The sequence below is a fragment of the Cynocephalus volans genome, chromosome 14 (assembly GCF_027409185.1).
Source record: "Cynocephalus volans isolate mCynVol1 chromosome 14, mCynVol1.pri, whole genome shotgun sequence".
In the NCBI taxonomy this organism is placed as follows: Eukaryota; Metazoa; Chordata; class Mammalia; order Dermoptera; family Cynocephalidae; genus Cynocephalus; species Cynocephalus volans.
The window spans coordinates 2691485-2718113 of NC_084473.1; the positions used below are offsets into that span (position 1 = coordinate 2691485).

Genomic DNA, 26629 nt, shown 5'->3' on the forward strand with positions numbered 1-26629 from the left:
GCAAAACAGAGGCCTAAAGCTGCATGACATCCCATTAAGTATTTTTGTTGAATGCGTGTGTTATCATTCACCTTTTGAAGACTGGCTTCTATGCATCTGAAACTCAGGTAGGTCTGACTGGCTACACACTCCAAGATTTTCTCCAATTTACAAATTAACTTCAAATTTCATACAACTGGGACCCCACTACCACCAAGAGTGGGCTCCCAGGGGCCCCACTGGAATCTTTCCTCAGTAGAAATTGGTGTACAGTCATCTATTTCTAGATTGGTGCTAATTCTGATTATTGAACATTTTGGTTTCTGATCATAGAAGGTGTTATGATAACTTTCAGGGGATGCTTTTTGAAAGGCAGGAGTGAGCCAGGCCAAGATCCAAACCAGTGAGGAGGCAGATTCTTTGCAGACCCAATGTAGACCTCAGGAGTTGGAAGGAGGGCCAGCTAGCTGCAGTGGAGCAAGGGCCAGTTAAATCTGTTTGTCCACAAATTTGCGTGGCTTCTGAACAGCATCTGGTGGGAAGTTTACTTTCCCAGGGCTGCTTCATAGCATGCTGTAATGGTATATAACCACACTTGGAAAAAAGGGACCCTACTGGATTTAATCTTGTCACATTAAATAAACCATTATTTGCACCATGTAGGTAATTCCCAGATCTTGAGTATGTGATACACAAAAGCACTATGGACCTTTTGCAGACATCACTCACATAGGTTTTCTATATTTTGTAACAACCAGATTGTTAATTGGAAAAGTCAGAGTGTTGTTTCTAGTGAGTGGAGGAAAGCAGGTAGCAGTGATGTTTAGAATAATGAGGACAGTTTTCCACACTTCCTGTGGAGTTTCAGGGTGACTCTCGTTGTGAACACGAAGAGGCACTGGTATCCGTGGAATCATTTCCTGATTTGTTGGTATTCGATCACGAACCCAACAGTTGCTCTGGTTTTGTGCTAGAACACAAGCTCGCACTAATGCCAGCCACATTATTATTTTGGTCCTATGGATTTCTCTGTGGGGAAAGGAAAGGATTAGAGCAGCAGGAAATGAGAGAAAAGGAAAAAGGCATAAGGGTTTCAGGACGGCAGAGAAACTTTGACCTGTGTTCTTGGGAAAGCTGTCCACATCTTTGACGCCGTCTGCTTCAGGAGAGAAATTTCCATGGTCAGCTTTAGCTTAAAGTCTCCAACATGTGTACAATTCCAAGAGACTGGAGAGTCCCTCTTGAGTTGCAAGATGGGAACCCAAGTTTCAAGGCGCTGAAGGGTGAGGACATTGGGAGGTGGGCATTTGGGAGGTGATTAGTTCACCAGAGTAGAGTCCTCATGATGGAATCAGTGCCCTTATACAAAGGCTCCAGAGAGCAGTCTTGTCCCATCTACCATGTGAGGACACAGAAAGAAGGCACCATCTGTGACCCAGAACCTGGGCCTTACCAGACATCATATCTGCTGTTGACTTGATCTTGGAATTTCCAGCCTCCAGAGCTATGAGAATTAAAGGTCCATTGTTTAAAACCCTGTCTCAGGTATTTTGGTATATCCTGAATGGACTAAGCCAAGGAGTAAGGAGGATTCTGGATAAACTGACCTCAGGATTCTAGCTAAAGACAAGCCAGGGTCATCAGACCTCATCTAGAAAATGGTGGGGGATAAGCAACCCCATCAGATACGGAGGGTGGCCAGGGATCCAGGGTGGGAGTTCTCTCTAAAGTGACTTAAGATTCCTGCTCTAACCACAGGTGCAACGAGGACGGACACTAAGGTCAAGGACTAGAGGCTTTGAAGGAGCCTGACTAGAGTCTGGGCAAGGAAATCTTTGCAGAACTGAGGAAATAAGCAACATGTTAATGGTCAGTTTGGTTTCTGTGAGGCCTTGCTCTTTTTTTTTTTTTTTTTTTAAATGCAATATGGGAAACTACTTTAGCTTAACAATGACACATTTAAAATATTCATTCTTGGGCTTTTAGAACTTCAACGTACAGATGCTGCTCTTCTGTTTAAATATAAAAGTTTTGAATGATCACTATTTAGGAGCCCTTTGGTTAACATTGGGTCCTACCTACTAATTTGGTGAATTGAGCCTCTTTAAACCTGCCACACAGTTTTTTATAAATTTAATGTGCTCATTTTCTCGTAAAAGTACTCCTGTTGTCTATTGAACACCTCATATTATTTTTATAAATATAACAATAAATTAAGGTTGTAAGCAGGTGAGATATCTCTTTTAATGTTTCTGCTTATTTATACATTTAGCCAGAATCACAATGAGATCAATAACTAAAATATACATTAAAAATTGTAACACAGGCTAAAGCATCACTCTAATGGGCCAGATTTTTAATAATATTTTAATTCTTTTAAAATGCCAAATATGAGGGCCAGCCTGTGGCTCACTCTGGAGAGTGTGGTGCTGATAACACCAAGGCCACAAGTTCAGATCCCTATATAGGGATGGCTGGTTTGCTCACTGGCTGAGCATGGTGCTGACAACACCAAGCCAAGGGTTAAGATCCCCTTACCGGTCATCTTTAAAAAAATAAAATTAAAAAAATAAATAAATAAAATGCCAAATATGCCCAATTATAACACAAAAGTGCTTTAATTCTTAATTCTAAATTTTTGCAATGTTCAAAAATGCCTACTAACTATTAAGGGCTAAACATACAAAGGCAAAGTAGACAGACCAAATACGTAAATAGAACTTTGTCTCACAAACTGCAGCAACCTGCACAGGAGATAAACCCCTTTATCTGCAATAAGCAGCTCAGGATGTCGGCCTGTTTTCTATAAGTCAGACTTGCGGGAGGCCAGATTGCTGTTCCTAGTGACAATTCAGAAAGGTAAAGAGTCACCCCTGCAACAATTAACCCCAAATGATCAGGACTTAGTAACTCAAGTTGGCTCTAATTCTGTCCCCACTTCCAACTGAGGACCAACCAGAGAAAGACAGACATGCCCCCTCACCATTCCTGTGGGAGGTCCGGGTTCCAGTTCCCTGATCGCCCCTACCCTGGCCCACAGTCCCCACCAGGGCTCACCTGAGCCACCCCACGCCCTGAGGAGCTCCCACTTCTCCACCTGCCTGGGAGTCTCTGCCCAATGCAGGTGGTGATGGAGACTCCCTTGCTCTAGCCAGCTCTGAACAAACAGCCTCTGCTGGTTCTCATTTGGACGGTCTTTATTTCCACACGACTAAGAAAACCATTTGGGGCTGACCTTCCCGAGTAATTTGGGGGATCACCTTAGCTGCTGAGGTTTTGGAACCCATTGTCTGGGGAAACACATGTTACCTGGTTACGGCCTCATTCTAAGGACCTTTGGGATTAGCACCATGACCTAAATTTTTCAGTTTACTTTGAAGTCAGTAAATTCCACCCAGACTGCTACATCCCCCGAGTAACCTCGGCACTAAATTGGATCTAACTAACCACCGACTAGCTCTGAAGTTCTGAATATCTTTGAACACGATGATGCTGCATTCTTCCCTTAACCTTCATTCTTGATAGGCCAAGACTTCAATCGATATTTACAATGCATCAGCTTGGATTGTAACATTACAGGCTGAGTCTCTATGAAGAGGTGGACCTACACAGGAGGGACAGGGCATCCTGTCCACCCCCACGCTGTCCCCTCCGGCGTGGGGGAGCAGAAACCTCTCTCCTCTGGAGAAATACGAGGACAGGAATAGGGTCCCCTCCCACGGGGCTTCTCCTTGGGTCCTTTAAGTTAAGATGAGCTATTTCCTGGGCAATGGCCTGCCCTCAGCCTGGCAAAGTTGACTTCAGGGGTGGACACGGCTCAAGTGTCTCTGTGCGGACGAGAAGTGAGAAGCTCAGCAGGGCTGACGGTCCGGAGGGGAAACTTGTCACTGCTCTACCTGGCTCCCCCCAAATGCCCAGGGTGTGTTTTTGTCTCCCACCTATTAGGTGAAGAATATGAGTTTAATACCTGCTGTTTCTACCTCACACACGAGAAACGATAATTTGTTTCAAACCTGAGAAAAGGCAACAACTATGATTTCTGGGACTTTTTATCAGATGCTCAGCATTTTGGGGCAGCTGGTGATGGAGCGGCTTTGCGGGTGGCTGGAGGTCTTGCACTTGCCCCACTGAGGCGGACCAGGTTTCCCGGTAGCCGTGGGCGCACTACCATTCTGTCACAAACAAAACGGCATCATAAGCCCTGGGGACAGCTCCTGGATGCTTACTGGTGACAGACGGCTATGATTTACCTAAGATTATTTCTCTTTTCAGGCTCTTAGATGTAATTCTTGGTTCAGGATTCCATTACCTGCTGTCTTCTGTCTTCTTTCTTTTCCTGTTTAATTTATTTCCCCCTTTATCATGCCGTTCACACACACACACGCACGCATGCACGCACACATCATACACACACACACACACACACACCAAACACACACACACCACACGCACACACACACACACACACACCACACGCACGCAGGCACACATCACACACACACCAAACACACACACACTACACACACACCACACACACACACCACACACACCACACACACACACCACACACACCACACAAACACACCACACACCACACAACACACACACACACACCACACACACCACACAAACACACCACACACCACACAACACACACACACACACTACACACACCACACACCACACGACACACACACACATACCACACACACACACCACACACACACAAACACACCACACACCACACACCACACATACACACTACACACACCACACACCACACGACACACACACACACGACACCACACACCACACACCACACACACACACACCACACACACACACACCACACACACCACACACACACCACACGCACACACACACCACACGCACACACACACCACACACACCACACGCACACACACACCACACACACACACACACCACACGCACACACACACCACACCACACACCACACACCACACACCACACACCACACGCACACACCACACGCACACACACACCACACGCACACACACACCACACACACACCACACGCACACACACACCACACGCACACACACACCACACACACACCACACGCACACACACACCACACACCACACACACACCACACGCACACACACACCACACACCACACACACACACACCACACCACACACCACACACCACACACACACACCACACCACACACACACACCACACACACACACACACCACACACCACACGTGCACACACACACACCACACACACACCACACACCACACGCACACACACCACACGCACACACACCACACGCACACACACACCACACACACACACACACACACGTTTGTCTGAACACCCATCCTTTTTTATTTTCTTATCCTTCCTTGATCAAAAAATGACTGAGACAACTTAGAGGATATAAACAACGCTATAGAGGGAAAGAAATGCAGATGAGAAAAAGAGAAGAGAAGAGGAACTTTAGCAGAAGAGGAACTTTAGCAGTAAAGAGAGGATCAGAGGCTCGAGGTCACTCCAGAGGAGATGCTAGCATTCCCCATGTTGCCCCAACACAAGCCAAGCTCCAGTAGACCAGCTTCGGGGCCTCATTCCTGGCTGCAGCATGAGACACAGAGAAAAGGATGCCCAAGAACTGGCATGGTCAGTCTCCCTGCACTTTTTAAGGAAGGGATTTGATCTTAGTTTTTCTGCTTCGTCCTGAGTCTATACAGAGACCAATGACTTTTTGTGTGTGTCATGGTGATTGAATGAATATAGACAAGTATAGGACAAGACAAAGCATGAAAGTTTGTGGTTTTTTCCCTCAGTATATATTTAAACTGCTTTCTGCTGAAGACCCTGGGCTCTCATGCATTAGTCTGTGTGTTGAAATGCCACATCGACCCACGTCAACAATAATTGGTATTAAGTGCAGGAGAGTTCCTGCTGACAGGGGTCCGTACCTGTTCATAAGCCTTCCTTGTGCAAAAATGGCCTCAAATCAACTGTGCACAGGACAGAGGCATTTGGTGAGAGCTCAGAGACGCAACATGTAAGCTGTGCTAAGGGTGAGAAATGCTTCCTGTGCGATCAGAAGAACTACCTCAGAGCAGAAGAGGACATTGCCCACCTTCCCAGCTATAAGAGGGTCTTACTCCATTTTCTGTCACTATAGCTGAAAATCTAAGGCTGAGAAATGTATGAAAAAAATAAATGCATTCCTTACAGTTCTGGAGGCTGGGAAGGGGCCACACCTGGTGAGAGTCTTCTTGCTGAGGGGACCTCTGCAGAGCTTTGAGGCTGTGCTGGGTGTCCTGTTGCAAGAGGGCGGGAACATATCTCTCAGCTCAGGTCTCTCCTCCTCTTTTTGTTGAGCCACAGTCCTGCCACGGGGACTCCACCTGGAGGACCTCATCTAATCCTAATTACTACCCCAACTACCTTCAGCATGTGAATTTGGGGATTAAGTTTCCAGCGCATGAGATTTGGGGGACACAATTGAAGCACAACACAGGGCATCCAGGAGGTGATGGAGGCTGAGCCGTCAGGGTCCAGCAGGTTCTCCTGGCGTGGTCCAGGACTGAGTGCAGGTGCCCTGCCTGCAGGAGCCTGGCCGCTCAGCACCTCACACCCAGCATCTGCTCTCTTTCCCACACTGCGTGTGCTCTGTACCCAGAGGCTGGAGAAACGCAGCCCACAGCCCCCAGGTCCTCCTGGAAGACCTGGGAAACTGCTCTGAGGACCCACTCACCAGCTGACATAGCCTTAGCCTGAGAGCTTTCTTCTCCTAACCTCCAGAACCCTCACTGCACTCGGGCTTTTTTGTTTTTGTTTTTATTGGTTATTAAAATTCATTTCTGTGTCCATGGTGAGAAAAATGTGACCCTGGCCTCCTCCTTGAGCACTCGTCAACAAAGTGTGTGCAGTAGGCCCATCGTGGACAGGGACTCTGGCAGCCAAGGGCAGGGCACAGCTCTCTTTACTGCTCTTCTTTGCCTCCATGGTTTTCCCTTCCTACTCCTGGAGATAGTTGGTTTCTGACCTGTGCTCCCCGACTGTCCTCCACCACTTTCTCTCTTGCTTCTTTCCTGACAATTAACTCGACCTCCCTGAGGCCAACCCCTGGTGAACTTGTCCCGGTCCTAGCCACCTGCAGAGCCCACCCAGGCACCACGGGGCTGGCGGGTCCCAAAGCCTGTTCTGTCAGCCATGAACGCACACGTCATTTCAATCTAAACTTGCCGCTAGTGACATGCTCCTTAATGCGTTTATAATTTTGTTTTCTGTACTATCCATTTATTTTACCACAATTATCTTATTAAAGGCTCTTTATAAACATCATTTTTAATAGTTCCAAGGTAATTTCATAAGGAGCATTTATCATGAATTGTTTAATCTGTAATTTTTTCTGTAATAAGACCTTAGAGTTGTTCTTGTTTATTTTTGTGCATTTACAACTGTTTTGGTATTTTTAGAATAGACTTCAGGAATGAATAGGTAAAAATTTGAATTTTCTAAGATTTTTTGAATTCTCGTTAAACTGCTTTCTAAAAGACTCATACAATTTTCAGGCACATTGCTCCTAGGGGAAAATGTCTTAATAATCAGGTTAACAGACGTGAGTCACCAGCAGCCACCGTCTGCATAGACTTTATTTGTTCCTAAAGATGATGATGGAGCTTTGGGTCTGCAGGTCTAGAAAGACTGAGATGAAGGGTTCTTGGAATGACAGTTACTCCACTTCTACCAGCTCTGGAAATCAGACGGAGGACTCGGCAGGGTGACAGTGGCCCTCAGAGTCCCTGAGCAGCAGAACATCGGACAGCTTTGGCTGCCACTCAGAACCTCAGAAAGCTCTGGCCTGACGCTGCACCCAGGGGACGGACTGTGAGCTTGAAGCAGCAGAAGATGCAACTAGGAATACACTTTGGAATTCAACATAGATTATGGGGTCTCCTCTTCAAATTTTATATTTTGGGGCATTGTGTCTATTATAAAAGGTTTTTTTTGTTTGTTTGTTTGGCAGCAGGCCAGCACAGGGATGTGACCCTTGACCTATGTTAACCATGTTTGAAGTGACTGAGCTAACCAGCCAGCCCTAGGAGGGTATTTTTGGAATTTGAAACCCTGACTTTGACTCATATGGATGGTGTGAAAGTGGGAAATTTATTGTGAAAGTGAAGGGTAATTCGGGTGTATGGGTGACTTTGATGCTTGGGTCCTCGCTGATGGTGCAGAAGCAACAGTACATTAATTTAAACACCAGGTCACAGTAGCTGGTCATCTGACATCACGCAACCCTGATGTACTCAGAGAAGGATGCATCTCTCATTTAAACCGACTCTAACAGGAGGTGGAAATCATAAAAGCCAGGTTAGGGACATTTTGCAAAACAACTGCCACGGACACAAGAAAATGGTCCATGTTCTGCAGACATAGGAAAGCCGAGGAACTGTCCAAGAATTGGAGGTAGAAGGGACAGAGACCGGCTAACTGAGAGCAGCGTGTGATCCTCGGTCAGATTCCAGACGAGGAACATGATCTGTGGTGGGAACATTGGGTTCAGGTTCATGTCCTATCGAGGTGTGAGGGTTGTGTTGTGGCTGGCTGGCGCACATCTGTGTCCCCAGGAGAGGCCTGGCTGGTCAGCGAGGAGAAGGTCATTCTCACTTCCAGGTTTGCTCAGCTGGGGAGGAGCGGGAGCAGGGCAGCCACAAACGTGGCAAAAGTGGACAGGGCAGGACACCAAGCACTGATATAGTTAAAAAAAAATTCCTTTGCTCTTATAGACCTCAGAGTGGAGAACTAAACCTTGAAAAATATTAAAACAAAAGTAGGTCAGTTTGGGGTGAAAATGCTCTGAGAGGACCCTGCGGGGCCCCAGATGGCGTTTCCCAGACTCAAGTGAAGACGTAGACCCAGGTTAGAGACCCTTCGTGCTACAAATGTGGCAACACCTTTTTATTTAGAGTAAGATGTGTTAACATCCAGCATGACAAAATTTGTACAAAGTTCACAATTTAAAAATGAAGTATCACAGCAACTTGTGATTCCACACATTTATAGCAAAATTAAAGTGTCGACAAACCCATGCCGTGTAGTACAAAAATAAATTAAACTTCAGTTCCACAGAGAGCACAATAAATAGTTTATACAAAATTCTGTCTTAGTAAATGATTACTTAAATTAACTTAGAAATGAATATGAACAATAAGTTATAATAAATAAACTCTGATGACTCACAATAATTCCATATGAAAGGTCAGCATTCTCATATGTGACACTTTGTGATCCCTATATAATAGTCACAGATAACTTTTGATTTGATATTATGTACCAACGTTAGATGAGCAGCAGATTTGTGCTTAAAATCCCTTTCCATTGTACATAGGTGATAACAATAAGAATCCGAAACTGATACTACCTATTACTCTACTAAAAGCATTACTATATTGGGAAAGAAGCTGCAGACACGACGCGGTGGGGAAATGCATATGCCGTTATGAACAGTGGCGGCCCTAAGAGAGGCTTGGGCCCTGGACCATGTATATGGCGTCAGGTGACAGCAAGCACCTTGCTTCAGCTCTCAAAAAGGCAATTCTGAGCATGGCAGCTACAACTAATAGCACAACAGAAAGAGGGCGCTGTACAGAGAAGGTCCTCCAGAGCCCCAAAGTAATTACATAATCTTTTCCCAGCTAGTTATTAAAGTCCTCGTGGAAAACTGTAAGCTTTTGTACAGTGAGCAGTATAAAGTGCCGCTGGGATATACATATATTTATACATATATATATATACCGAGGTTGAGTATTGTATCAGAATATTTGTTGTGAGATCCCTGTAGTCTCCCTTAGCAACATTATTGGGTCAGCCGCGAGGCTTCCTCTGTAATTCCTCCAGGTTCAGTGTCACAGGCTGCTGACACAAGGAATGCACACCTCCGTACGGGTGTGTAGCACACGGTAAGTGCAAATAGTCGACTGGCACATTGTGGGGACAATGACCCTGTAAGTCCTGTTCTGCTAAAAATATTTTTTTTTTTATTTTTACAAAACCCATCTTTTTTTTTTATTTCATAACAAAATTTTAAAGTACTTTTGTACTTCCTGCATAACATCAAGACATGGAAGGAAGAGATGCTATTAAGCGTAAATCAAGTCAACGTCAGAAAACACAACACATCGTCCAAGGACTACTCAGCAGGGGAAAACGCAGCAATCGAAAGTGGTCTTATGCATACATATAGTGCAGTCGTCTGGATAAAACATCAGATCTTGAAGGTATAAACAAGTCTACGATGATCTAGTTTAAAGCAAAAAAGTGCTGAAGTATATTTAGTTACTTTTAAAGTCTGATTGCGTTCATTCTTAGACTAGGTCACGACAAATCAAAGAAGGCTACACCACGGCCGAGCGCAGGCCGAGGGCTCAGCCGCTCTCCAGCGAAGGGTGCGACATGAACGTTGCTGTAAGAGTACTCTGAATGGACCAAACGCTACTCAAAGTCAAGTCTGGGTGGGGGGCGGGGAGGGGAACTTTACTGAGCTGCTTTCCCACCCGATCCAGCAGAAAATTCAGTCCAGTAACCAGAATACTCACAAATCATTTGCTTTTTCCTTCAATTGTAAAATAATAAGAGTAATAACAATAATTATCCATAATGATTTTAAAAGTAAAAAGGGGAAATAAAGGCTCTTAAATGATCTTTTAGCTTAAATTGAAAACACACAAATTCTGTTAGATAAACTACATAGCAATCACAGACAGTTCAGAGGGGCAAGAAAGTTTAGAGGAGATAAGAGAAGGTTGTTCCAAAGTTTATTGAAAATGGAAAAGGAAATCTTCATGTTGTCCACCTCTGATAAGCTCCATAGTCACACCATGTAATGTTTGGGAGTTAATTTAAAAGTGCTGTTTAAGCTGCTTTGAATCTTCTGCCAAGTTTCCATGGCTTGATGTTGTCTTACAATAAATTACTTATTTCATTTCTTACAGTTAATCCATATGCCATTTCCTTGGAATGCAAAAAACCTGATTTATTGCCCCCACCATACACCATCCTCCTAAAACAAACAAACAAAAAAATCACATAATATTTCCAAGCATTGTTCAAAAATAAAGCATTTTTGCAACCAATTCTTGCTATGAAACAATATGCACACAAAATGTATTTCTTAAATTCCATAAAGTCCTCCAACATGAGGCAAAATGATAATGTCTCAAAAGTGGCTGCAAGGCCACAACATGATCATTCAAAGCTGTTTTTTTTTTTTTTTTTTTTAAATTTTTGCCCATTTCAGTTCAAAATACTAAAACATTTAATTACTTAAGCATTAAAAAGAATTTACACTCTATTTTGATCAGCTTACCTCTTCAGAAATATATATACCCCCAAATGTGCATACATTAGCAGCTATAAACATTACATGGCATAACACACTATGTCAGCTTATATGAAAACGTACAAAATGTGAATGTATTCCAAAACTATTCTGCAGGTACTATCTTTAAAGCAAGACATAAAATCATTATGAAGTCTTGTAAGCATAACACTGTTCCAAACAGAAATAAATATATAACACTTTCTGGTAAATTACAGCAGCAAGAAACAAGAGGCATCCTTTTTTAAGCAAGAGTTTTCATCACTAGAGCAGCTGTTCAGACCTGAATTCCTCTCACAGCCTGCTTTATATTTTCCAGTAGGGCTTTATTTTCTGGACTCTGATAACGGTCTTGATTTGTATACATTTCCGTCAAAGTAGTCACGTAAGCATCAAAATTTTGTTCATTGATTGGATCCTACGAGATATTAAATAGTAGTTCATATACAACTTTTATTTTCTTAATAGTATATTCACAAAAGCATAAAATAGTATAATAGCATAGGGCCACTGTTTTTTTATAATATTTAAAAGCCTATTCTGAGCACACTTAATTTTATGGGATCAGCCCCACCAAGGTGTCTAGCAGTTAACGTTGTGGTTTTGGGGTGGAAACCATAAATATCCACAGGTTGCAGAACCATGGAAATAATAATAAAAGAGGCACCTAGACTGTGGTGAGCTGTGGAGGCCTGCAAGCTCCTGTCTTGCTCCGTCAGTCACTTACCATGTGTGGCAGCTGGATGTTGGCCAGGCTGTGGATCAGGGACTGGCTCAGGTTGGCCAGCTCGTGCAGAAGAGACTCGTTCTGCTGCTCGATCACTTTGTTCTCCTCCTCGATGGTCTTCAGGTTGGTCTCCATCGTGGTGATCTGATGGAGAGCAAATTCGAAATGGCATGTAACACAACAGTCCAGGACCTCTGTGCTTAGATCAAAAGCCTGCGCAGCTGAAAGCTGGTCTTTTGAAGAGTCTGACTTTTATGCTTTGATTGAAAATCAAATTGAAAATTTGGTAACTGGCAGGGGTGGAGTGGGAGGCCATGGTGTTAGGTGAAGTAGGCCAGGCACAGAAAGACAAATACTGCCTGATCTCACTGATATGAGGAATCTAAAATAAAATGAAAGAAAAGAAAAAGAAAAAAATGTGGTTCTCACAGAAGTAGAGTAGAACAATGGTCACCAGAGGCCGGGAGGGGACTGGAGTCAAGAAGTGATGGACTAACGGGTACCAAACTACACTGTCTACCCAAAGTGAACCATTGCGTAGCAGGTGCATGTATTGAAACAACACCCTGCAGCCCACAAATAAGTACAAGGAGGAACTGGTGACTGAACTATGACAGCTTGTCATTCTGGGGTGCGGTTGATGCTAGGTACATTCCTAGGCTGTGTCGACTTTCATTCAGTTTTTAACGTTCTTTTTGTTGCCGTGCACAGAGCATTACACGATGACTCTTTCCTTGTGCTATCCTGTCCTCTCTGCTGGCTTAAAGGGATTACCTTATCTATTTTGGTTAGTATTTTACTGAATTCCTGATAATACTTATTCTTTATCCTGAATCTGATTCTGCTACAGGTAAGTCCTAAAACAATGTTAATTTCCTTGCTGGGCATGTCACTGTCTTCCCGCACGGGTGTCAGGCAGGCACCTGGTGTCTGCATGGACTGGTGCTAATGCGTTCCTGTAACAGACAAGGGGCTGCTGGCTTCCTGGCCCACTCTTCCCTTGTCTAGTGTTCCAAAGAGGATTTACGTTTCACCACGGTCCAGGGGCTCGAGTGAGGTGTGCTGGGGCCTCCATCAGCAGCCACACGGGGGAGGAGCACTGCTCAGGCTGCAGGGCTCTGCTGTGTGACGCCACACAGCGCGGCTCTGTTGCAGGCATGTCTCTGTCCTTCGCTGGCCCTTCTACCTGGATGATGGACCTGTGACTTGTGGGACTCTCTTGTCCATCTTGCTCCTTCCTCCACTTCCTTTCTTGTCTCTGCTGATCCCTCTCTCGTAGCTTGTCTTCTTTCCCTGTATCTCTCCTTTCCCCATTTTCTTATTTTTGTCTTGCATTTGGTTTTAATTCTAGGTTCTCTCCTTTTTGAGTGCCTTCCATCTGTCATCACCAGCCTTGGCCCGTATCCTTTCTTGGAAGCTGGTGGTGTCCCTTTGGGGACGCCTCTCAGGGCCGCAGAGTTAGTGTGGGTGTCCCCTTGGAGGAATCCCCAGTCCTGCCATTCTCCTGGGGACTTTGCCCTGTGGAGGGCCCTCGGAATCACATGGCTTCATTTCCGAGCACACCCTGAAATACTCACCTGTTTGTTTGTTTTCCTTGTGATCTTCAACCAAAGCAGTGATCCCATCTCAAATGATCACTTGAAGCTTGGGAGAGGACGTGTGGCCGACGCACGTCCTCTTTTCCATCGAGGAATTGGTCGCTGTCTCCAGGGCATCAGCGGTCCCTGCACACCCAGCAGAGGCAGCTGGCTGGTAAGTTACTGGACAGAATGTTGATTTGAGCAGATGTGGGTTTTCGAAGGTTGAAATATAATTAGGGAAATGGCATAATTGGCACAGGGCCCACGGGTTTTAGGGACCACACAGGCAGGAGGCAGAGGAGAAGAAGGATCTCCCCCACTTGCATCTGGGGTGGTCTCCTACCTCCTCCCAGTCCTCTGCTCTCTGCAAGCCCTTCTGGGCTGTGCCAGCCCCGTGGCCTTGGCCTTGGGCCGCCCACGGTCATTTCTCCTGGTCAATCTGATTCCATGGGAACAGAGAAAGCAGCTTCTGGGAGGTCTGGGGCGGGCGCTACGCCTTAGGCTTTGTGTTGGGCTGCTCTGTAGTGTGCAGGCCTTTGCCTGACGTCCTCCACTGGCATCAGTAGGGACACATTTTAGATCAATTTCTCCTCAACCTCTGTTCTCTACTGACAAGTCCAGACTCTTCAGAGGAGGTGGAAGTGTCTCCCTGTGCTGAGGAATCTCCATAAATGCCCAAGAAGTTATGCGAAGGTGTTCGCTGGGTGAACCCCGGGGCTGATGAAATCTTTGCTCGTCTCCAGAGCAGGACAAACCTCCTCATGTTGACTCCACTTGACAGTGGGACACAGTATGCAGTTGAACATCAGCACAGCCAAAGCCACAACAGACACTCGTGTCATGCCTCCATGGCTCAGGAAACTGACCTCCTGAACCTGAGCTGCATCTCAAGCCCTTGCCAGCTTCCGAGGGGGTTTCTGGAGCTACCAGATGTCTCAGGTCTCACAGCCATCTGCTGAACTCGAGCAGCTTGGAGTTTAGAGTTTAGGTTTATGAGTTGGAGATTCAGATAATTCAGGGTCAAGACGGGGATGGAATGGGTCACTAGCCATGTGTCTCCTACTGTCCTTCCTCCGAGAGGAAGACACTGTCCCCATCACCGAGCGTGTGGTCCCCCAGGGGAATCCGAGTCTAAATTTTAAGGACGTCCAGTGAAGGCAGGGGCTCATGCAGTGAAGGCAGGGGCTCCCCCAGGAAGGTGAGTCCTGTTTCTGACTCTGTTTAGGAAACACTGATGGTCTGCGAGGCTGCTGGCAAACAGCGCGTGTTCTGACCCTGCGTGGGACAGCTTCCGCGTGAGTGTAGGCTGGTCCACGAGCCTAGGTCAAACCCTGCACTTTCACAGACTTGTTCACACCGCTGTCTTTCAGAGCAAAGTATTTCTGAAGATGGGCAGTCTCTGTCCAGACCAGGGGTCACCAAGGTCAAATCCAGCCCTGGCCTGACTTTTAAAGGCTCAAGAGCTAAGAATGGGCTTTGCATCTTTAATGGTTAGAAATAAATGAAAAGAATAACAACATTTTATGAGGCACATAAGGGACATGAACTGCAAGTCCAGACCCTGGTGACGCTGCGCTGCAGGTGGCCACACCTGCCAGAGGATGCTGTGCCGTGTCCACACTGCAGCAACAGCGCCACCGTGACGAGGGCTGCATCGTCCAGCAGCCTGATGTATCTGCTCTCTGGTCCTTTGCAGAAAATGTTTGCTGATCTCTGGTCCAGACTAAGTATCCGGGATGGTGTGACATGCTTTAAAGACATTTCCAGAAGAAGCATAACATGATAAGAATTCTAGCACATCAGTAGTAAGCAGGTGGAAGGGTGGAACTCCAGGAACGTGTCCCTGTGGAGGTTCCACTGCCTTTTGCTGTCACATGTGCTTGAAGAGGAACAGAAACAGGTATTTGGAATTATCAGGAGGCTGCATTATTACAGAGTATTTTTGGTCCCAGGAGAACAATCTGCAATCTTACAGGTGCTGCAGAGAGACTGTGGCCCAGGACTAGCCGCAGGGTTAACCAACCTGTCACACTCCGAAGAGGCGGAGCTACAAAGCTGGCCCCTGGGGGCCACCAATCCAGAAGCCATGTGATCTCCTATTAGCAATCTGGCCTCAAAATGCTCCTTACCTCCTGCAGGCTTATGCTCCTGTCCACCCACCTCCCTGACAAGACTGCTGTGGGTGTCCGATAGTGTGACCCCTGCAGGCAGCAGCACCTTTTCCCAAACGCCCCAGCGCATCCTCCCTGTGTTCCCGCCGTGTCCTGTGCCTGGGACACTCCTCTCACTTCCCAGCACCTGGGTCTGTGCAGTCATTCATTCCTCCTCGGGCCCTTCCTATGGGCCGCTGCGTGCCTCCCCAGCTCCGGGGCCCTCGGCACCTGGGGGCTCACACAGCCGTGCTCAGCTCATGCTGCTGGAGATAGGACCGCCCCTCGCACCCGAGTCGCCCGCTTCCTATTCCTCAATGGACACTTTGCTTTCTGGACGTTGGCAAGCAAGTTCCATGTGTGCCGTGGGGCGGAGATGAGTTACTGCCATCTTTTCAGCTCTCTGCTTGAGTCCCTGGGGATTCGTGGTCCTGTCTGTCGGTGTGAATGGAGCTGACTCGGGTGAGATGTGTCCTAGTAATCCTGTGGAATCTGGAATGGAGTCTCGGCATGCCCTGCCTGGCTGCTGCTCCGAACGCAGTGGGGCTGGGATGGGGACGCTGGGCCTCGCGTCACCGTGGCGTTCTGCTGGGGCTGCACAGCTGTGGGGTGAAGCTGGGGGCAGAGACCTTGGTGGACAGCCATTCGGAGACCTAGAGACAGACCCTTCTTATCAAGCTGCAGAGCATAAGAATGTCTGGATTTTTCAGGTATGTAGAAGTTATCTTAGTCACACTAACTTGACCCAAAATGCTGTTCAAACACATTCCAAATTGGTGAAGTCCTCTATCAAGCAAACACAAGTGCATTTGTCCTAAATCTGAATTCTCACAACTGGGCAGTGAACAAAATACATTTGACATTTTAGTAAGCGTGCTCCTGGGTTAGAGATGGTGACACGCAGCCCCTTTGACAGAGAATGGCAGGGTCTTTTCAGCAGGACAGGTAGCTAAAATTTAGAAATGCTCAGTGGAGTTCCCTGCTTCCCGCTCTTGCTTGGACCTGCTCTTCCACAGTAGGGCCCAGTGCCCTGGGGGAGCCGTGGGCCCAGGAGCTGGGTCTAATGTCCTCGGGTCAGAGTGGAGAGGAACGTTTGTGGCCTGGGTCTGCTCCCATCCCAGGGACTCCTCCATGAGGGAAGGAGGGTGTGGGAAGGGAGAAGGCCCCACCTCACGACCTTCCGCTTTCCACAGAGGACGCAGGGCTGTTTATGGCCCGGGCTCCGGGCAGGCGGCAGACGCCTTCCACCTGCAGGCATGCCTGGCCGCGTGGCTGCGGCACGGGAGGAGAGGCAGGTGCACAGAGCGGTGGCACAGGCCGCTGTCTAGTGAGTTTACACCAGGGCTGACCCGTCAGGGAAGACCACGACTTGACCTTGTCTCCGTGTTCAGGGCTGCTGCTCACGAACACGACATGTGTGCTTCAGCTCAACATCCAGCCCCGAGAATGCAGAGTGCAGGGACTCTGCTCAATGTGTCCCCGTCACTCGTGAGGCTCCGGCGTGCCTTCCAGAGTCAAGGAAGAGCCACCCCAGGCACACCTGGGGAAGTCGCCTCTCGCATCGGCCACATCACTGAGAATAAATATTAACCCTTAAGATTCACTTCTGATGTTGGATGTAAATAGATGCCATAGGGAGCAAATATTTACCTCAACTATCAAAAAAGCCAAAAATAAACCAGTGATAGTAAACAGCCAAAACGATTCCCAAGGAGTGAGGCAAAGCTTGTGCAGACAGTCGGGTTTCTCTGGTCTCTGCGTCCTGGGCTGCCACGCTGTTCTCAGGGAAGCCCAGCTCCAGAAGATCGCAGCGCTTACCCTGAGCTCAGCAGGAGGTCTCTGTCAGTCACTTGGTTAGCTGTGTGTTGTCATCGTCTCTAGTCCTCTGGATGCATTCCCAGTGAACTGAATCTACCTTCTAGCGGTCAGGAAAGTGTCTCCCGAGAACCCTCAGGAACACCATGGACTGCTGGGGAGGGGCCGGTCCAGGTCCATGGGAACAGGTTACGGTGGACACCTGGTTTCTGCGAGGTTTGAAATGCCTCAGCTCACCTGTGCCAGCGATGGGAAGAGGACCACTTTCCTGCAAGGAGATTCTGCTCCCAGCGCCTGCACTGGGTGGCTGGAACCCCAACGCACAAGGCATGGGGGCAGGGCAAGTCTTGGGGTCAGACAAGGTCCAGCTGGACCTTGGTGGCCTTGGCCTGGCTGTGGACTTTGCCCCTCTGAGTCTCAGCTGCTGCATATGTGGGATGACGCTGACAATGCTCCTGTGGGCAGCTTGTGAGCACACAGGGGGTTACACAAGGAAAGCCACCCTGACTGGCTCCAGTAAAGGTCCCTTCCCGCAAGCCCTGAACTCTGCACATGCAACAGCAGCTTCCTCCAATCCCCAGACACCGAGGGGGCTTAAGTGACAGCCTCTCCTTACTTGAAATCCCCAAAATATCCACTGTCATTAGGTACTTAATATTATGGTTAAACAACATTAGGACATAAAATATCTCAAAAAGAAAACCCCTTATCTTCTGCAGGAACAGCGTCCTCTGGGAATGCCTCTTCTCAAGTGATATTTCATTAAAAAACACAAACACACACATAAAAAACTAGACCACCAGCGGCTGCTCTGCTGCGGCTCACATTGCCACAGAAATTATTTCAGCAGAAGAAGACAGAAGTAAAACAGCAGAAGAAACATAGAACGCAAGAAGAAACGAAATGCATCTCTTCTAAGAGCCGCTCGGGCCACGCTTGTCTGGTGCCATGGCACGTGCTAGAGCTAAAATTGTGGGCTGCAGAAACTGTTACCTGAGTTCTGAGCTTGATCATATCAGCCTCCATCTGGGAATTGGACTCGTTTAGTTCCTTGATTTCTTCATCTAACTGCTTGATTTCCTCATCGTTTTCTATACCTGTGATGGTGAAATATGAGCACGTTAAAACTAGCATATGTGAAAGTATTGGAGTTAGAGTTTCATTTGTTCTTTTTATATCTGGAATTGAGTTTACCTGGAAATATATCCTTGAAAGTGAAAAAAAAAAAAAGGCACCTTTTGTGTGTCTTTTATCCCCTACGTCTGCCCTTTGTGCCCAACTAAGGCACCTAAGAAAACCCGCCGAGGCACACAGGAAACCCATGGTCACTGAGGACTGATTTTCCCTAGGATGAGTCACCACAGTCTCAGGATTTGGCTTGGATGCTGGCCAGAAACCACTGTGTCTGGATGGCGATTGACCAAGCTCAGCCTGATCCCTTTCCCCTGTGTCTGTCCTGTCACTTGGTCACTCGTCATTCTGCACATGTCCCAGGCCTGGGACTGGGCTCTGCAGGCACATCCACAAGCAAGACTGCAGGACACCTTCCCTCACCACCATAGACTCTGGGTAGGAAAATGGGCAATAGACGTGTAACCAAAATCATGATTTGTTGAGCACTAGGGGCTTTCTTACCTCGCAGCTAAAACAAAGCCATCTAATGGGAAGAGCATGACGTAGGGGCAGGGGTGCATGTTGGGAGGGTGGTCACGAAAGCCTTCTCTAAAGATTCAACTTTTAATGAGTGAAAAAAGTCCTCTTGTTTTGAATAACTAAAAAATACCTATCAATGACATAATTGCCAATTTGGCGCCTTTGCTAGATGATGGCCTCTAGCAAGGTGTGTACCTGACTACCCGAGTGATCCTGGCAGGGGACTGCCCAGGTGTGGCCTGAGAGGCTGCACAGATCATCCGGCAATCCCAGCACACGGGCCCCGTCCTGGATTTACAAAGGGCTGGCTGTGTTTGTTGCTGGCAACATGACACTGCCAAGATCAGAGAGGTGGAGATTCCCTTGTGTTGGTGGCCATTTGGTCTCACACAATTGAGCATATGCAGCGGAAGAAGAGCAGACGTTCTGAGAAACCCATTGCCCTTGAAATCCAGGACCTGGGATTGTTGTTCCATTGGTCCATGGCACAACAAGGAATCCTAACTCAAAACCAAAGGACAATGCATCCAGCCCAGGCTTCCGAGGGGCTTGGGGAGCAGATCCTCCTGGGACCACCCCCAAAATGCTGTTGTAGAAATTAGCTGAACAGAGCCTGGGGCGCCTCTCTGCTGAGATGTTGCAAAGACGAGAAAAAGAAAAAGTGGAGGCTTCAGTGGGATGGGGCCTCAGGTGGTGTTTTTTTACAAAAATTAAAAAATTTTTTAATTTTACAAAATTTAATTTTACAAAATTAAAAAACAAAAATGTTATGCCCCAAGACAAGGATCCCAACGCAGAAAAGTCCTGATTTGTAAAGCAACTAAATTAGGAATCAGTGTATCATTTGGCACAGATTCACCACAAAATTCTGTTAGTTGGCAAGCATTCGCATGCACCGAGAACACCTCCCGTGTGAGCTGAGGCCCGTGCAGACTGCATGCAACAACACCTCGACCCTTTAGGGCCGTCTAGGTGGATTTCCCAAGTACATTCTGTGGATATTTCTGGACAATCCCTTTTCCCATATTTCTCCAGTTTTTTAGGTTTGAACAATTTTAAACTTCTCTTTTTATGGGTGTGTGTCATACTTTTTGTTGAAGACTAAAACCATGAACACAAGAGTTCAATCACATTTTTCTAAACAGCACAGGAAATCCTTCCCCTGTTCTCCCACACCCTGGGGTCTAGCTGCCTTTTGAAACTTCTCTATCCTTCTTCGGACCCAAGCTATTCTTTTTTTTTTTTTTTTTTTTTTTTTTTTAAAGATGACCGGTAAGGGGATCTTAACCCTTGGCTTGGTGTCGTCAGCACCACCCTCTCCCGAGTGAGCCACAGGCCGGCCCTCCAAGCTATTCTTTTTAAAATTTATTTCTTTAACTGGCAAATAATAATTGTATGAGGGTACTTCAAAAAGTTCATAGGAATATTCGTATTACCTTTTAATTCTATTTTTCTATGACCTTTTTGAAGTAGGCTTGTATATATCTACGGGACACAATGTAATGTTCAGGTTGTCCTTTTGAGGCCACTGTCACCATCCTAACCCTCTTGTGAAAGTCTCCTGAGAAAAAACACTGCTCTCCAAGGTCCCTCTGGTCGTGGGACACACCGTGAAAGCAAACACAATCAATAAAAGAACAGCAGTCTCTTCTGAAAATTAAATAAAAATTCAAATTTTTAGTTATATATGGTAGCAAAAGGTACCGAGGAGCTGACAAGGTCAATTTCAATGAAGAAGAGCAGGTGCCAGAGTCTCATGACAGCTGGGGCACTGGGGTGCAGCTCTCCCCGGGGTCTGTCAACTGTGGACCCTCAGGGCTGTTTCATCAAGATACATAATTTCAGATAATTCTTTATGGAAAAGATGAAAAATGTTACCCACCTGCCTGTTTCTAATATCAAGATGGTGTGTTCCCTTGGAAAGTGGATGTGTGAGATTGATTATAAGCAGAACGATCCATTTCTGGGTGGGCAATTTGAGGCTCACTGCACTGCTACAAAACCCAGAGAACTGTGTAAAAGAATGGTGTGCCTGCAAGCTCCGGTGGGGTCACCTTCACCTGCACGTTGGAGGAACTTGATCAACGCAGCTCACAGAGAATGAAGCATTCAAAACAATCAGGAACGCCAATGTCTTTGCCTTGGGGCTAGACTGGCAAATTAAAGCTGAGAAGAATGTGGATAAAGTTATAAGAGAATGTGGTCTTGCTTGAATACAGGTGAAGCCTTGGAGGGCCATTGCTCCTTACTCCGGATTTTTATAAATGAGTTTCTAGCAACTATAATTTCCCATTTAACTTTCCTGGAATGCCAACACCTGGCAGGGGACAGATCTCACACTGCCTGGCAAGATTTCCTGGTGTGTGGAGGCATTTCTGGACCTCCGTGACAAGACATGTTAGAACTCAGGGTTAGATCCTGGGTTTTGAACATGAAGACCTGGAATCTACACCCAAATCCTACTACGTAAGAGTTCCATAATGAGCAATTTTCTTAATCCCTCTGTCAAACTCCCCCATTGCAAAATACTGGATAATAATCATACTTATCTGATACAGTCATTGTAAGGAATAAATTAATTTATATGAAATATGTGACTGTAGTGAGCACTCACTAAATGAGAGCTAAAAAAATTTTTTTAAGTATCAAGTATTGCAAGAGCTAGCCAGAGGACAAAAGCATTTGTGTCTGCAAGTATCTCCGTGTTTTGACTGAACAGTAGCACGAACTGATTTTGTCCTGCTGATCCAGTAATGGGAATTGACAAATTGTTAAAAGAAAAAGAAAAAATAATTGTATGTGGTATAGCGATTGGGCTTCCATATTTGTTTACCATAAAAAATTTAAAACAAAACAAAATTCCCCCTCACAAGACTTAATGTCACCACCTAAATTTTTGTATTATGGGTTTAAATAGTTGCCAAAGATATATATTTATGTATTTCTAGAAAATTGTATGTCGTAGAGTGTTTTCAAAATATTTCCATCAAAACATTGGACTGGAATATTCAGTCTTAAAAATGTAAAAGAAATGTCTACTATATAATGTCTACTCTAATGGCGAATCAGACTTCATTATCCAACCAATCTGAAAGAACAAATCACATTTATGACCAAAGTAAATGTCATTTTAAATCTATATAAAATATTGACATGGGTCCCATGACAACCTTTCCTTTCTAACTTCTATTCTGGAAGAGATGGGTGGATGGGTAGAGATGTGTTTCTACCTTCAGTATTACTTCCCAAAGCTTTGCTCTGCCCTCGTGGTCAGCTGCCCCCTGCTGAGTGTCCCCTAAGAGTCTCTGACCCGTCCTGGGCTGCTCTTCTGTAAGGTGGGGAAGGTGGCTGGGGCGGGTGAGGGGAAGAACCACAGGTTATGGACAGGTTCTTGGTTCATAGGAATCTGGAGACAGTGAGGGTGTGTGGAATTGGAGGGTCTAGAAACTCAGCTCCTTAGAGCTGTCAGTGTGCCCCAGGACATCCTTGTGAGCCCCCAGGGCACCTGCACCTCTGGGGAAGACCACTTAGGATGAGGAGAACGCCAGACCTGGGGCAAAGACCCTGGTCCCCTCACTCAGCCCTCGCTAGGGTGCAGCAGGTCGCCACTGGCCCCAGGAAGCAGCTCTTGGCTGGGCCTCTCTGCTGAGCCTTCGCCTTGTGCACAGCTGAGCCAGAACTAGACTTTGTACTGAAGTCCCGCAGACTGACCTGCTCGCTCTCAGCAAGGGAACTGCCTTTACAAAGGACGGGCCTAAATAAAGAGGGTCCCTGCTGTAAGGCAGCTTCCCTGAGTCGTAAGGTGTGCCCATTAGACTCCAGACAGACAAAAAAGTCCTACTTAAATGAGCATAACATGGCCCAGGCAGATTTTGATTTATTCTGGGCTTAGACTGGTGCTCTGTGCTGAATGGAGGCAAGCCTTCGTGCAAGCACTCAACCTCGCCACATTTCCTCTTCTTTATAGTGAGGTAGAAATGCCAGCCCCCCCAGGGGGCCACAAGCACGAGATAAGTATGCGGAGCTCCTGACACAGGATTCACATTCCAAGCACGCGACAAAGTGAGAGCCCCCCTCCTGGCATCCTTTCTTCTGTGGTAATAAAGAAAAATAAAGCGCTATCATATTTCATTTATTCCTAAAGGCTAGAACCCCTCCCCCCCAAAATACCCACAGTGGCACAACTTCATCTGAGGGTGCTGAGAGCCACACGGGAACCTCTGCAGAAGTGCTCTGGAGGGGACTGTTGAGCACACAGGTGTCACCTGGCTGCTCGAGCAGAGCCAGAGCTAATCGACTGCCTGAGGTCACGCACGGGGATAAAGGAAATAATATAATCTTGCGGGGGAAGAGATGGGAGTAAGTTTTTGCTAAACCTAAAAGCACAAACCATAGAAAAATATTTTAGAGCCAGAGGGAGCTTCAAAGACATTTAGAATAACTCACCTCCCTTTCAGATAAATGCTCGAGAGAAAAAGCTAAAGTCTAAGGACAGGCTCTTACTCGCCCAAGTCAGCCTTGGCCCCTTTTCGGTGTCTCTGTGCTCCTGACTTCTTGGGCCAGGCTTAGAGGGAAGCTTCTGGGTATCTTTGAGAGGTGTGAAGTTGTAAACGTGACCTTGGCTAAGGATTTACACTCAAAATATTCAGGAAAAGAGAGACAGGGAGAGAGAGATCCTCTTTTCCACATCTATAGCTAGGCAACGTCAAAACCAAAATCTTCTGATTTGGAAGGAAGGTGCCATCTCAGCAGGAAATGGCATACTGTGCTCCCGACCCTGAGGTGCAGCGGGAAAGACCGCGGGCCTGAGTTAGCCACACAGACAGCGAAGGAGCCTAGTCATGCCCACTGCACTGTGGGGTTTAGCAGGAAGGATCTCTGGTCTCGGCACAGATGGCGTCGAGACACACGAGACACAGTAGGCTCGGCAGCCTGGCCGCAGCCCGGACTCGGGCTTAGGAAGACCAGTTGGGCTGACATCTGCCCCTCTCTTGGAGTGACCTGGGCTGCTGCCTCCTCATGTGTGGACACATGTGTGTGAGCACCCACAGCACAAAGAAATGTTCTTGTGCTAAAACTCAGGGCTATGCACACAGAGTTCAGCGACTGGGACTAAGCACACAAAGTATGGCTGTCGGCTGCCCAGCAGCAGGGAGGAGTGGGGCCTGCAGGTGGCCAGTTGATGTGTAGCGCCCGTGCGTGAGCTGATGCCCACCAGGAGGAAGCTGGCTGCTGGTCCTCCAGTTATCGTCACAGGCAACCCTCCTTGGTGGCTAAGGTGGCACTTGCTTTTTCTGATCCACAACCCACATCCAGTAGGTACGCGAGAGAGGTTCTGAGTGCCCAGTGCCCTTCATGCTAACTCAGGCCCGCTGGCAGAGAGAGGGCGGGTGGATGCTCGGGAGCCTCCTCTAGGTTCTGCAAATCTGCTCTCAGTTTTCTTTTCTCTTTGCCTTTCTGAACTGGCCCCCAGCTCACCGCTGTTTCCCTCATTAATGAGTAACAGGTGAACACAGACTCAGATCAACTTGTCTGAGGACTTTTGCTTCAAGACCAGGGTTGTGTGGAGCTGAAATGCCACGCTAAGTACTTTAGAAGGGCATGGTATATGGACGTTGCTCACTAAATGTTTTTTTTTTTTTTTTTCTGGCCATGAACACAGCTCCTTAAGGACAAAGAGACAAGGGACATTGCTGTCCTGGTATCTCAAAGCTGGGTTGTGTACACTGGCCATTCGGGACTGCGGGGAGGGATTGCGCAGGTGGAGCAGAGAACTTGTAGAAGGCAGGTGTTGTCTATACTTGACTTCCATTTCCCAGCACCTAAGCACTTAACCCTGTGTTGGACAGATGTGAGCTGGTGAGGCAGGGTGCCGGCTCACAGGAATCCAAGACTCTGGGAACGAATGTCATGAATCTGATTATTTTTCTGGTAAACGTTGGGCCACATGTTGAGGAATATTTTTTGCCTGCCACTAGCAGAGCAAAATGCATCTGCAGGCAGACACAGGCTGAGCCAGACAGTACTCATGACTTCAGACAAACACCTAAGTAACAGAGGGAAGACCCAGGTTCCTGCACCTGCTCACCAGGGAATGTTCAGGCCCCGGTTCACTGTCAGTTCATTTTGGGAGGAGACGACCCTTGAGGGAAGCTTCAGTGTGGGAGGCTGAACTTCTGCTGTGAAAGGTGGCCTGTTGGCTGAATGGCCACAATTATGGTCAGTGTCATTACTCATAGGAGTCCCATTTTATAGAGTCACCCCCAACATCTATGCAGTGCTGAAACACCAATCCTAGAAAAAATACAGGGCTAGGTTCCTGCTAGCCTCTAGTCAGAGCATTTTTGTCAACCAATCAATAAACAACCATGTAGTGTGTATGCTTCCATTTAAAGACACCTCATTCAACATGTATTGTGGGTTCATTAACAGTGAACTCATGGCCAAGAGCACCGTAACTCCTGCCTGAACAAAGCTCACGGGACACATGTATTTCCTCCACAAGGCACATCGCAGCTTCTCGCGCCTGGAGCACTGGACAGTTCTTCAACACTATGTCTGGGGGCCAGTTTAAACAGCAAAATCACCACCAACAAACACAAAAATACAAAAAAATGTGTCACTAAATAGACCACGGAAAGAAGCCCTGTTCACAGCACGGGCTGAAATCTAAGGCCCAGCATGGCTTTGCCCCACCTCGTCTGGGACCTGCGCACTGAGCACAGCACGTTTTCTCTGCACTGCACGTGTCTGGGAACAACAGTTAAGTCACCGTGAACACTGATTCTGAGATCACAGGTGAGCTTCAGGAAGCAGGTAAATTCGCAAATCTGGAGTTTAGGAAACATGAGGAGGGACCGTGGGTGTTTCTGAGGGGAGCTCTGACTGCTCTGTGGAGTGTTGCCCACACCGACGCAGAGACACTCGGAAGGAAGTGGGCTCTGGGATGGATTCAGAAAAATGAGGCGCCCCATGTGCTGAGAGTGACGGGGGAGGGCCGGGGAGAGGGTGCTGCCGTCCGTGCTCCGCGTGGTGGCGGGGGGACTCTGGGGTGAGGGCCTGCAGTGCAGAGGCAGGGTCTGGGGAGCAGACGCCTAGCGCTGCAGACCTGCGCCGCTTGGGCTGTGACTCTGGAGGATGGGGAAGTCGGGGACGTGGCTTTGGGAAAGTCTGCTTTCACCCAGGTTGACTAACTTTATAGATCGGGCCAAAATTATTTCTGCTTCTGCTGTCTGAGAAAAGTGAGCGGTTCCGTGCAGCCGGGGGACTCAGGGCAGGTGCGGTCGTGCCGCAGGGCCATTGCTGGTGGGGGCTGCCGGGAGGGCTGGGGGCGTGTTA

The 26629-nt window shown here is 47.2% G+C and overlaps 1 protein-coding gene across 4 annotated transcripts in view; it reads right to left on the bottom strand.

Annotated features, from left to right (window-relative positions):
- Positions 1-11021: 11021 nt before the first annotated feature.
- The window catches only part of MYT1L (myelin transcription factor 1 like), a 182391-nt gene continuing 166783 nt past the window's right edge, over positions 11022-26629 (bottom strand). For 2 of the 4 annotated variants that reach the window (XM_063077848.1, XM_063077847.1), the window contains exons 18-20: positions 18632-18735; positions 12094-12237; positions 11644-11784 (exon numbers count right to left, since the gene is read on the bottom strand). In XM_063077848.1, the coding sequence (XP_062933918.1) occupies positions 11644-11784; positions 12094-12237; positions 18632-18735 (389 nt within the window). Of the gene's footprint in view, positions 11049-11643; positions 11785-12093; positions 12238-18625; positions 18736-26629 lie in introns of those variants that run through there. The other 2 variants (XM_063077850.1, XM_063077849.1) reach the window with 2 other exon arrangements.